This window comes from Lissotriton helveticus, chromosome 3_1, assembly GCF_964261635.1.
Source record: "Lissotriton helveticus chromosome 3_1, aLisHel1.1, whole genome shotgun sequence".
Classification (NCBI taxonomy): domain Eukaryota; kingdom Metazoa; phylum Chordata; class Amphibia; order Caudata; family Salamandridae; genus Lissotriton; species Lissotriton helveticus.
This window is the reverse complement of record NC_136061.1, coordinates 1827076189-1827090796: the sequence shown is the minus strand read 5'-3', so window position 1 is coordinate 1827090796 and position 14608 is coordinate 1827076189. Positions and strand designations below refer to the sequence as shown.

General features: G+C 41.2%; 1 protein-coding gene across 2 annotated transcripts in view; it reads right to left on the bottom strand.

Annotated features, from left to right (window-relative positions):
- The window catches only part of LOC144823871 (cytosolic 5'-nucleotidase 1A-like), a 114641-nt gene that overhangs the window by 53398 nt on the left and 46635 nt on the right, over positions 1-14608 (bottom strand). For both annotated transcript variants that reach the window (XM_078682753.1, XM_078682754.1), the window contains exon 4: positions 970-1099. In XM_078682753.1, the coding sequence (XP_078538879.1) occupies positions 970-1099 (130 nt within the window). The remainder of the gene's footprint in view (positions 1-969; positions 1100-14608) is intronic.

Genomic DNA, 14608 nt, shown 5'->3' with positions numbered 1-14608 from the left:
ACACTGGCAAATCTTGCGAAAATTCTATCAGCTTTGCTGCTCTAAAGCTTCCCTCGTTTGGCACTTCCATTACATCCTCTCAGTGGCACACAGGGCTCAGCTTAAGTCCTTGAGCTTGTCCATCTATGACATAGGCCTTCATTTAAGACTTGACAGCTTAATAAACTTATTCCTAGCTGCATTTTGTTTCTATCTGAGCTCCTAATGAGTTCACTGCCTAGAATAAGAAACATGTTTACAGGTGAGCAATCTCTATGTTGTTGGGTTGGCCACCTGTGGAACTTTATGCCTTTAAATGTTGGCAGCATGGCTACACAGCACCAGAAAATGACAATAAACACATTTATTCTTAAAGTTACTCAAGTATTCTCCATTCTGTAGTGTTGATTTATGCTACTGGGTTCCCACCCAGTGCAAGATGGCATTACCAGGTATCAGACCCAAATTAATATTAGAGAACCGAGTCACCACTTCAACAGCAGTACCACCCAGCTACCAACCTGTGTATTAAACCAAGAGCACTATCAAGGGCCAGCAAGTGAACTACAATGACTGAGCTACCAATCGAACAGCCAAGAGCACCATCAAGCACCCGCAAGTCAACGACACTACAATAGGGATACCACTCGAACAGCACTGCCACTGAGCTACCGCACTGATAGTGCTAGCACCAAGGCACTGAGCCATCAACACTACAGACAGCAATACCATTGCTAATACTGAGCTTCAGTTACAAAAGTTAATTCGATTTTACTGAACTTAACTGAGAAATGCTGCTACTTGTTTATTAACTCACTTCCGGAGGGTCATAGCAATTTGAAAATTTAGAAAAGGGAAGCAGGTAAAAGAAAAAGCCTTCTCTCTTTCCCCCATTACGTTGGACACATAGATACGCTGTCACAGGTATGGTACCTAAAGAGCATAAGACCGTTTATGAAATGGAAGGTAATCATGGGTTGAACAACTAACCATAGTGTTTCACGCTGTTGACCACACGTACACCACTCTCCGGGGTGAGGTTGGACAAAATGATGACATCAAACAACGTTTTCGTCTGAGGATCTTTCTCCAACAGCTTGTCATTGACATTCTGGACTGCCTGAAAGAGGGAGACGGGTTGAAGAAGATGCAACATAATTAGAAACAGGTTTTGTGTTTGGAAGGTTCATTCCCCAAATTACACAGAAGGAAAGATTATTTACATCACCAGAAACACTAAACAAAGAACTGATGGCAAAGAAGTCTCAGCCTGAGGCCATCACTGGTAATGTGAAAGATGGTGGTGCCCCATCTCCACCCACCACATCTGATTCTCTAACCCCTTGTCTAGCCCTCATCTCCCCCCATAGGTTCCAAATCACTCCCTAATGGGCACTGAAGGCCTAACTGTCAGCATGGCACACCATATAGAAACTAAATGAATTCACACCTTGAATGAAACTATCCTTTTATTTTGAAACAGAGTACTGCCACATTTTCAAACTTGCAGGAAGATGGTCTTGTACATTCATTGCTCATCTCCCCCTTAGGCATTCTAGTGGGCATGTTGAGAAGGACTGCTACTTCGTTGCCTCTTAATTCCCAGGGGTGCTACGTATGTAAATGTAGCCACTGCACTGCAGGGGGCCCAAGCTGTCCTGCAGCGTTGTCTCTGCCGTCCATTGACAGAGCCTCAAATACTGGCAGCAGGTCGGATCTCCCCTGAATATAACATAAACAACTCCTGAAACGGCCTGTGAGTCGGGATCATGCCTGCCTATTGTTGTGACTTGTTTGTTGCCTCTCCTTTCTCTTTGTCACATTCTTCCTACTGCTCAGTCAGGATGAGTGTTGGAATGTTTGGTGATGTCACAGAATGCATGGGTGCCTGGTGATGTGCTGAGCGTCAGTTGGTGAGTGCAGGCTGAGCAGCAGGGAGGCTGCTCCTGATGGAGCAACCTGTCATCTTATTTACCATCTTCATCTTCTGTAACTGGATACAATAAACAACCTTGTTGTGACTACCGATTGGCTACATTTAAAGTCCACATTTGTAAAGCGCACAATCACCCGTAAGGGTCTCTAGGCGCTGGGGGCCGTCGGGAAGATTAAGCGAGCTATTGCCCAGAGTCACATGGTGCTAGGCTAATCTGCCGCCGGAGCCGGGGATCGAACCGTGATCCCCAGATTCCAGCGTCAGTCGCCCTGGCCGCGGCGCCACACCTACATTTAGGCATCTTTTACCCACAACATTTTGGCGATGATTTGAAACAAGAACCTGAGTGTGTTGGAATTTGAACTACATTTGAAACTGCTGTGGAAACCTGAATCCTGTTACTAAGAAAACTTGTAATGAACTGCACTACTGGAAACTTCTAAAGAAATTTGTCCTACAGAAGCTTGTAACTTGAAGGAAAACAACGCTTTTACCAGCCCCACCAGTGTCCTTTTCTACCTGGACAGCCTGCTTAGAGCGTTTGACCTTTCTTAAATCTAGGAACATGGACATTGGGAGTTTACGTGCATCCTTATTTGTACAGCGACATTTGGACATCTTTTACCCACAACACCTATAAAACATATAGAGTCTCAATTGCAGATAGAGGCCCAGGCATCCAATCCACCCATGCCACTAAAGCTAATGACCAAGACAATTTCAGCATAACAGGCCCACAGTGCCAGTAAAAAAGAGTGCCAGAGACAATGGGCCAAAGCCCCAACCTACTTCTGTTAAATCCATTTGCAAAGGGGCATACTTTTACTAGACAACGGCAAAGGGGTAGCATGCCTTTGTGTTACACCACTCCCAGAGGAAGAGAGTGAATCTCTTGAAATGAAATCAAGAATGTGCATCGCTGCCAAGGTGAGCTAAATAATCATCGGGTTAATGCTATGTGTAATGTTCTTTCACATCAACATAAACTAACCCCCTAACATTACCTAGCAACTCAGTAAGATCTGCCCCTGAGGATGTAGGAGTTGCACCTCCAACGATTATACAGCAAGAGGCCTCATATCCCACACAGGGTAGTACTCTGGGGAAAGACATCATAAGACTTGTCCCTAATCGGGTGATATTAGGCAGAGAGGGTCATATTTCGGGCCAGGTGGGCCACAATCAAATTAGTTCTGGTACCCAAAAGGGCACTTGGGGAAGTTTACAGGGCCCTAGAGAACTACACCTTCCACCAGAAGCAACACTATACACTGTAGTGTTGGTGAATGTGCCCCCACTGCCTCATGGAGAAGCTCAGTATTGGTCGACTCTGCGAAACAAAGCCGTCCATTTCTTAGGTGGGAAAATAGGAAAAACTTCTAATCTTTTCACTGAGTTTTGGATGGCACGGCGAATCGGGTGGGTCGGAAATTCTAATAAAGCTTTGACCGGTGACTGTGTAGTGCTGTTCTTCAGATCCCCAGCATTGGTCCGAACTATCTTAGATAGGGTGGGTAATTGACCGGTCAGAAGTAGGGGGATAAGTGTTGTCCCCCTAGGGTTCTTTTATCAACCCCCCAGACCTTCTCAGCACTTCTTGGAAGAGGATTTCAGCTCGGTGTTAGCTTGGCACAGTTATGCTGTCCCAGTCAACAACTATTTTGAAGCCCTTAACAATCTGGAAAATATTAACTGACTGATCCCCACCCCCCCCCGCATTTAGATTCGGGTGGAGGGCCGGCTGCGGGCTGTGAGGGGGTAGTTTAGAGCAGGCAAGCAGAGCTGATTGTACTAAGCTAGTGGAAAGATTATCTGCCTCGTGGAAAATAAAGGACTTATCAGAGAGAGATGGTGGTATCCTGTCTATGACCCAGCGGTCAGTCCAACGTGAACTCTGTTTTAACCTCCTGGCCCCATGTTGTACAGATTGTCCTTCCCCCTAGTTTTGCAGCCATTTAGTTCCATGCCCACCCCCGCAGTCCACCTTTGGAGGAGGACCTCATGTAATATCGCAGGGTTGCGTTCCAAAACCCAGGCCTTACAGTCTCTGGGTGCGTCCAGCGACACACAGTTTGATCTGGACAGTCCTTGCCACTTGATAAGGAATTGTCCATCGCTTGTAAAATATATAACACAAGAAGGGCCATCTATAAATCTTTAACAGGGAATAGATAATCAACCTCTGTCCCTCATGCCCAGAATAGCTAGAACCAGTTCTTTAGCCATTTTAGAGTCAAAGTTAGTTTCATTTGACGCATCTGCCTCTGCTGAGTTGGATGCACAAGCACCGACAGATTGGGTGCTCCGGGAGGGTCCAGTCTCAGCACCAAGTGGCGTTGAGAGAGTGAAAATCACCCAGAACACTCTGATAACTCACGGAAGCCTCTTTTGGAATTTTGCTGGGCTGCAGAATAAATGAAATATAGAGGAATGGGTTAGCTTTATTGAAAAATATAACATAATTTGTTTTCAGGAGACTTGGATGCGTGACATTACACATTTAAATGGGTTTTACTCCATCCATACACCAGCTAGAGTATGCCTAGGAGGACAAAATAAAGGAGGGCTGGGCTTCTAACCCTGGTCTCAACCACCTTAAATTGGAAACTGGGAAAATTTGCTTGGAGTCCCCACACTTTCAAATTATTAATATTTTATACAAAAAAAATCTGACTCTGGTTGTTGTAACTTTTTACCATAATAATTTTAATATGTTAGATACCTGCATTGCCCAAGAATTGGAATCCACATTTTCTAGGCATATTGAGGAGATATCTATGGATTTTCTTTTACTTTGGGGAGGTGACTTCAACTGTAAGATATGCCTCTTTTCTAAATGCGCTGCATGCTATTTATTTAAAGGGGACAGTGATGGTGGTCACCATTTTGATCATAACCCGTGTGAGAATATATTTAATTCCCTTTTGTTAAAATATTCTCTCTTTATGACTATTGATCTCCTAGAAGACGTGGGCCCTTACTTGGCAACATATGTAGGAAGAGGCCAGGGCACTCTGATTGATTTTATAGTCTTATCTGATTATTTTAGCTCGCCTTTTGTTATTTTTAATATACACACAAATCGATTAAGTGACCATTATCCCCTTTCACTAGATTTGGTAAACATACTTGATGATAACTATGATCCTGTTAGAATACCCCTTTTGAATCTTGCTAGAAATAAGGGGTTACTTAGGAAATGCTCAGCTATAAATCCTGACCGTGTCCTTAAGCAGATCAAAGAAGTCAATTTAAGAGAAATTCTAGACTGTCTAGCTGAGGATATAAATTTTGAGTCCATTGCAACATCATTTATGGCAATAACTGAGACCACAAATGTGATATTAACTAGGAAGCAAGGTGCTAGACCACAGAATAATAAATGGTGGTTCAATAGTAATTGCACCTTTCATCACAGTAAATTAATTAAAACCTTAAAAGAAAAACCCTGAGATACTGTGAAGATAAAAAATGTACGCCATAATTAGAAACATGCATTGGAGAAACGCAAAACCGAGCTTAGGCAAGAAGCTTGGTGTCAGCTTCACGTGGCATGTCAAAATAGAGATTCCAGACTTTTTTGGCGTACAGTAAATCAAGATTATTTTAATGGTTCTACCAATGATAATATCAATGTTAAAATTATGCCTGAGGAATGGGTAGACAATTTTTCTGGATTGTACCGCAGTTGTAATAATTCTAATGTGAGGCTTACTTATCAATCTGGGGGTATTTCTCTAGCATCGCCGTCATTGGAAGAGGTAGATAGAGCCTTATCCCAGACAGTCAAGAATAAGGCCTCTGGACCTGATGGCATGCCAGCAGATCTGTTTTTAGCCAATATTCCCCTTTGGTTGCCACTCCTGGCCAATTTACTGAGAGGTTATGCGGCCCATGGTCCCCCAGAATCCTGGAGAACAGTGATAATAGTCCCTATCTTCAAAAAGGGTAATAGGCCGGACCCCAAATGTTACCGCCCCATATTATATATTGATTGCACATGTAAAATAATGGGACGTGTAGTATTAGAGAGGCTAGAGACTTGGGCAGTTAAGATGGGGAAATTCTCAGATGTTAAATATGGGTTCAGGAGAGGCCTTGGCACTGTTGAACAGTGTCTGAACCTGCACCTGGTCACTGCCAAGTACACCTTAGCCAGGCCAGGAACCCTTTATTTGTGGTTCATTCGACCTGACATCTGCCTTCGACTGGGTGCAGAGGGGGAGACTCTGGGAGAAGATGCACTCTATGGGTATAGAACCATTGATTGTCCACTTCTTGGCAGCAATGCACCAGGGTGTAACAGGTAGAGTGCGGTATGGTGTAATCAGCGAGCTCACTGCCCCAATAAAGATGGATCGCGGGGTACGTCAGGGTTGCATCCTTAGGGGCTCTCAGAAATCCTCCCAAAGGTGGATTGCCTACAGTGCATGTGTGTGGGCTCGTGCACATCGCACACCATTTGCAGCCTCTGAGCCGCTCTGGACAGCAGGCAGCCACAACACATCTTCCCCACTACTCTTTTCCTACCATTTTTTTGTCGCTTTCCAGCCGCTCGACTGGCTTCCAAGAAAATCAAGATTCCCAAGTGAACTGCAGTCTTATTTATTATTCTAAAAAAAAAAAAGATAGATAGAAACATATTTCGGAAATCGCAATGGGAATAATTTGAGTTTTAGCAACCTTTGAGCACATAATTCCAAACGAGAATTTTACTCTCAATAGTGCTAGAAGTAACACATCCTTTCTTCTCCCACTCAGTTACGCTTCCTGTCCTCTTCTGTTTCATTGTTGCATTCTCCCCTAACTCTGCCCTCTTTGATCTCCCGGGTTTTCTATTGAATCTCCTCCACCCATCCCATCTCTTTCTCTTATTCTTCCCCTCTACCTATTCCGATTACTTCTCTCCTTCTTTCCCCCCTCCTTATTCTGTTCTCTATCTGCATTTCCCTTCTTTGCCCTCTATTCACTTTCACCCCGTCCATTTTGTCCTGCCTCTTCATTCTGCCCCAACGCCCCTATTCTGTACACTGTTCTCCTACAACTACATCCCGGAACTAGGTGCAAACAAACACTAACAAAACCTCACACACAAGGGCATGTCAAGGACTGCCTCGGGGAAGTTTCACCTGATGTGTATGTCTGAGAGCATGTACATATTGTTTCTGTGTGTCTGCGAGCCTTCACCAGTGTATGTGTATTTGAATGTGTGTATGCGTGACACTACTTTAGTCCACACACACTGCGCCCTCACACTGCTTTAGGGCACACACACTGTGCCCTCACATTACTTTAGGCCACACACACTGCGCCCTCACACCACTTTAGGCCACACACACTGTGCCCTCACACTACTTTAGGCCACACACACTGCACCCTCGCACTACTTTACGCCACACACACTGCACCCTCACACACTGCACCCTCACACACACTGCACCCTCACACACACTGCACCCTCACACACACTGCACCCTCACACACACTGCACCCTCACATACTCTGCACCCTCACACACAATTACACTCTACTGAATACAACATACACTCCACACAATACCACTCAGTGCCACATAATTATATGCTACATAATTACAATGCAACATACACTCCAAACAATACCACTCAGTGCCACATAATTATATGCTACAAAATTACACTGCGCTCAATGCAACATACACTCCAAATACCACTTAGTGCCACATAATTACACACCACATAATTACACTCTACTGAATGCAACACACACTCCACACAATACCACTCAGTGCCACATAATTATATGCTACATAATTACAATGCAACATACACTCCAAACAATACCACTCAGTGCCACATAATTACATGCCACACAATTACACTCTACTGAATACAACATACACTCCACACAATACCACTCAGTGCCACATAATTATATGCTACATAACTACACTGCCCTCAACGCAACATACACTCCAAATACCACTCAGTGCCACATAATTACACACCACATAATTATACTCTACTGAATGCAACACACACTCCACACAATACCACATAGTGCCACATAATTATATGCTACATAATTACAATGCAACATACACTCCTCATAATACCACTCAGTGCCACATAATTATATGCTACAAAATGACACTGGGCTCAACGCAACATACACTCCAAATACCACTCAGTGCCACATAATTACACGCCACATAATTACACTGCACTCAATGCAACATACACTCCAAATACCACTTAGTGCCACATAATTACACTGCACTCAATGCAACATACACTCCAAATACCACTCAGTGCCACATAATTACAGTGCACTCAATTCAACATACATTCCAAATACCACTCAGTGCCACATAATTATATGCTACATATTTATACTGTGCTCAGCGCAGCATACACTCCAAATACCACTCAGTGCCACATAATTACACTGCACTCAATGCAACATACACTCCAAATACCACTTAGTGCCACATAATTACACTGCACTCAATGCAACATACACTCCAAATACCACTCAGTGCCACATAGTTACATGCCACATAATTACACTGCCCTCAATGCAACATACACTCCAAATACCACTTAGTGCCACATAGTTACATGCCACATAATTACACTGCACTTAATGCAACATACACTCCAAAAACAACTCAGTGCCACATAATTACACGCCACATAATTACACTCTACTGAATGCAACACACACTCCAGACAATACCACTCAGTGCCACATAATTATATGCTACATAATTACACTGCGCTCAATGCAATACACTCCAAATACCGCTCAGTGCCACATAATTACGCGCCACATAATTACACTGCACTCAATGCAACATACACTCCAAATACCACTCGGTGCCACATAAGTATATGCTACATATTTACACTGCGCTCAACGCAACATACACTCCAAATAACACTCAGTGCCACATAGTCACACGCCACAAAATTACACTCGATCTATCTATCGCATCACCACAGCATCACTCAGCAACACCACAGCATAACTCAGGGGAACCACAACATCACTATGCGCTACCACAGCATCACTGAATGCCACAGCATCACTCGTCGCCACCACAACATAACTCAGCACCACCACAGCATCAATCTGTGCAACCATTCAACAACAACTGGCTCAAATATGTTCTCTCAATGTTTCAAGCTTTATTACAAATGTCACAAAAAGATGTTAATATTTCACTTCTGTTCTTGAATTTATCATCACAATAAAATGCACTGAACATAATCTTCACAAAAGTTATTTACAAAAGTTTAAGCTATTGCCATTATAAATTACAATAACTTTTATTTAAGTATTAATTATTAAAAAAATTAAAAGCAATTGTTATTTGTAATATCAATACATCTAAGTCACGTAACTACAACACATATTGCATTACAAATGCTATAGGTGTCACATTTGCGAAAGTTAAAAGTATAGTCTTTGTAAATGACAAAGCTATTAATTTCACTATTTTCAAAAGCAACACCTAAATAAAAAATGTGTCATTTACAATACCAATAGCTCAAACTTTCCTAATGCGAGACCTATTGCATTGCAAATGCTTGTTTATTCTGCCTCTACTTTAACGGCTGAAGAGTAATTTGGCCAATGGGAATATGGATGTACCCCAGATAGGTTGTAGACCCCTTCCAGCACTTCTATATGCCGATGATTGTGTTTTAATGTCCAGAACAGGGGTGGGACTGCAAAGGCTTTTAACTAATTTTAATGGTTTTATGAGGGATCTTGAACTGAAAACAAATGTTGCTAAAGCCCATGTTATGGGTGGGCAAACCTACCATGAACACAAAAACATGTTTTATTAATAATAAAAACATTACTTTGTGTACCCACCTTTTCCTACTTGGGCATTCGTTTTAATAAAAAAAAAACACATGGTCCCACTTAGTGGAGGCAAGAATTGGAGGTTTTAATCGTAACTTTTAGGCTATTTTTAGGTACACAAAAAACTAGGCTCCCGGCCTATAAAATTTGTCACAGATATATATGAGGCTCGCACGTGCACCATCACTATGTACGGCCCTGGTGTCTGGGGGTTTTGTAATACTGCTGGTTTACAGAGAGTTGAAAATATGTTTCTGAAATGGTTGTTAACAGTGCCTAAAAGTCCTGCTGTTATTATTTGTCATAATGAATTAGGTGTAACCCCACTATCCTTTCGTCTCCAGTTATCACCACCTCTGTAATGGCGTAGTATTTTGGTGAAAGAAGAGACTGTCCTAAATCGTGCTATAATCACGGACTGTTTGAAACTGGACTGTGTCAAGAAAGTTCCTAGGATTATGTATATACATGAGTTACTGGGGAAGCTCGGGCTCCCAGACTGTATTGACACTCCTGGTAATATAGTCAAAATTCCAAGAGTTAAACTGGAAAGAATGTTTATGACATGTAGCTATGAAGTCAGATATCGTTTAGAATATAGCAAGAAAAGAGTTTTCAAACACTCATTGCTGGTTTGTTCTTTGGGTACTGATCCCTATCTCTCTTTCTATTTTAATCACCCTATGATGTTTTATCTCATAAGATTCAGGATGGGTATTGCCCATTATTGGTTTTCTATATGCGTGATGCACATTGTGACAGAAAACTGGATTTGTGTCCTTGTGACTCCGAATCAGCACAGAGCACTTTACATTTTATGTTTTTCTGTGGACTCTATACTACTCCTAGACGCGCTTTTTTAAAACCACTGTTAAGATTTTTACATATAAGAAAGTGCAGGGCTGCGGTACAATATTTGCTCCTCTTGAAAGATGACTTTATTTGTTTAATGATTTATAAATACATTTCCACCACGGTGTGGCTTCAGAACATGGTTGGTAAATGTTTTTATTACTTAAAACAATATTTTTAACATAAATTTGGTTGTTTTAATTGTATGAAATGTTTTTATTATGTAATCTTTTATGGTTGATTTGCATCCGAATAACGATATATTTATTGATTGATTGATATCTAGGTTTAATCATCTACTTTTTAATTTTTAAGTGTATAAATGTTATTTTTCTTGACCACTAAAAATACAATGTAGTTCCAAAATGGGCAAGTTGCAATACTTCTTCAAACACGTATCCAATTTTCAGCTGGTAATGTTCATATAACACAAGTTCTTTCTTTGGTTATATGTCACAATTAGGAGAAAATAAAATAAGAACTCGACACAGGGAAGGGGAATTTTAGGGTAAACCACTTGTCTGTTTTTAACCACTTTTTACTTTACTTGTTATTAATAAATCAATGTTCTGGTGGATATGTGATGATTACATGTATTATTTTAAATGAATTTGTATTAATTAGTTTCTATATTTAAATGTCTTATTTAATTAAATTAGGAGTGGGAGTAGTAAATCTGACCCTTCCAAAATCCAACATTTTCCTTAATGTTGCTTACATTAGAGTATTAGTAGTAACTCTGACCCCTGCAAAGTTTAAAACTTATCCTTTAGTTGATTAGAGTGAAGTAGGAATAGTAGTAACTCTGACCACTCCAAAGTCCAACACTTTTGCTACTGTTGTTCATATTGGAGTGCGAAAAGTAAATGTGACCTCTCCAAAGTCTAACACTAGCCATATTGTTAAAAAGGCTTGAGTGGGAATAGTAGACCTAATCCCTCTCAAGTCCAACACTTTCTCTAAATTTGCATACATCGGCAAGTGGTAATAGTAAGTGTGATCTCTTCAAGGGACAGCACTTGTCCTACTTTGCTCATGTTGGAGTGGGAATCATAAATCTGACTCTTCAAAATCCAACACTTTCCCTACTCTTGCTTACAATGGAGTGGGGAATTGAAAATATGACAACTTTAAAGACCAACACTTTCTCTACTTTTGCATATGTCACGAGTGAGAACAGTAAATCTAATCCCTGTGGTAATCTTTTTGTAACGTTTTTATATTGTATTTTCAAATATTTTTTTTAAGTATAAATAAAAAGCAAATTATATTGTATTTCATTTTTAAGGAATATTCTTTTTAAAATATCTTTTTCAACAATTTTCTTAATATTTCGTTATATATCTTTATTATGTTTTCTTATTTAACAAATAATGTCATTTTATTAATTGCTTAAATAATGTTTACAATTTTTTAAAGTACATATTTGTACTTTTTATTGAATATTATATTAGTTTGGTAATATATCTATGTTTGAATTATATCATTTCAGATGGTAACCGTCACATTTAATTAACTATGATGCCACATAGAGTAAAATCTATATATTTGCCAGTTTTATGATGATATCCTGGTCCAAAATATTTTTGTCTCAATGTTTTCGTAGTTTACAGTGCAAGTATTTGAACACAATATTTTCATTCTCGAGATATTTTTTGCGATGTTTAGGTATCGCAATACTTTTGTTGCCAATATTAATGCATGTAGCCAAAGCTGTGGTTCCAAGCCATAAAGGTTCTTGTCATTGTGCCAGGTTTGTGGTGTTGTTTTTGACAACTATCAGAAATTCTGCCTTGGTTGGGTAAGCTTCAGGTAGGCACTGGACATCCAGGTCCAGATAATGTGCAGGCAGTGTTTGAGGAATTGGGTGTTGTAAGCAGACGAGAGTGTCAAGTAGAGTTGTGTATCATCGGTATATGGATGAATATTGATGCTTCTAATTCGTGAGTAGAGTACCAAGTGGCTCCATAATGTGTTTGTAGGAGACAAGAGACTGTATGGAACCAAAGGGGACTCCGGAGGTGATAGGGACCTAGAGGCTCTCTTGTAATCAAACTGGTGTGGGTTAGAAAGGTAGGAGGAGAACTAGTGAAGGATATGTTATGGTTATATTATGCTACGGTTATGTTATGGTATGTTATTGTTATGTTATGATTATGTATATGTTTTGGAAATGTTATGTTGCGTTACTGTTTCCTTATAGTTATGGTTATAAAATGGTTATTTTACAGTTATGTTGTGTTATAAGATTTTAGAGTGTTCTAATACCTGTACAGATGTCCTGGTGCTGAAGGTAAAATGGACCTATATTAAAAAAACACAACACCCATGAACTAGAAACTACTGCAAATAAAGCCAGCTTTTTAGTGCCTTACAAAAGCATAAACGATCCAGAGTTTTATGCAAAGTGACTAGAAGTGAATTCCATAGCTAGGCAGCATAGAAAGCTCTGTGTACATAGTTTGGTTTGTTGGTAGGACACTGAGCAGGGAGATAAGGATGGCAAATTGGTCAGCACAGTCCAGGGGTACAGATAGTTTTCATTGGATTGTTGGTAATGTTCAGAAGGCAAGGTCAAAGATGTGGCCTTTGGAGTGTCTTGGTTGTGTGAGAGGCTGTACCTCGTTGAGTGTGTCAATAAGGTTGAAAAGGTTTCTTGCTTTGTTTGAGCCCTACGATGTGTAGGCCACTCCCATCATCTGTGGCTAAGGGTGTATGCCACAAGCATTCACTATGCACTGCTCAATCCAAGGTCACCCCTCTGCGGTACTTGAGCTCTCCACTGGCTATCACACCTTGGGCACCACCAGCTTCACTGTGTGTTGTCACACTTAGGACTGGGGCAATCATTAGGCGAGGCTCATGCTTTCAAGAGATAAAAGCAACAGCCGCTGACAATAATGTGGGTTTCATCTGAGTCTTCATCACTCTCATCAAGTATGAGTCTCTCCGCAATGGCATGCGGTGCATAACTCAGTCTTGCAAAATGGCGGCTGGCTCTCCAGCCAGGTCACCACTCTCTTTCCTTTCTCCACTAGTAGTGTCTTGGCGGCAGGAACCAAAGAACCAAAACTAGTGACTCTCATTTCAAGGAACCTTTCCCTATTGCAGAAGCATGTTGGAAAGTTTCTAGGAATGCGATGAACGCTTATGTCGAGAAATACATATGATATCCCAACTGGTATAATTCAAAGGCAATTAGGCAAGATATGAATACAACATTATCATAAGGAGGTAAGGAGACTATCTGATTACTGTATGTGCTCATGGCATCATTTTTAATGTAGAAGTATTAAAAAAAGGGGGAAATAAACAGGGCAATTAGCAGTTGTGACAGCACTGCAATATACAAATAAAACAAATATTAGCAACCTAAATTGCACTTGGTGCTCAAGGTGTGTGAGTGAAAAACACGGTAACGACGCAAGTGACAATATAATCAGCGAGGGCGGCACGTAGTGACTGGTGCAAAACATATACAGTGAATAAATGACACAATGTGGTTCCAAATAGCTTGAGAAGTTTGTTTAGATATGATTCGCTTGTGTTGTTCATGAACCACTTTGTATGGAGCGCCTATGATCACGCTGAACGGTCGACGGCGTTTCGATCCACTTAAATCGTGATCTTCATCAGGACTGGGTTGGGCGCAGTGCTAATGGGGGAAGTGCAGATGTACGTCCGATGTCAAGGCAGACTCGGGAAACCAAAGGCAATTGGGGACGTCGTGTGACTCAATGTAGGCCGGAAACTGAGCAGAGGTTAGGGAGATTCAATAACCCAAGGCTGGCGGTAATCCAGCAATCAAGAGGGGGTCCGGTGCGAAGGATCCGAAGCCGATCCGTAGTAGGTCGGTAATTCAGGCGGCAAGTCTGAGAGCCGATCCCGAAGTGATCGGACTCGTGAGAGTAAATCTCGAGGAGACAGAGCGCTTCGGTATTTTCAGTCCGGTCTTGCGTCGCCCAAACGCTTATGTCAGCAGTTCTG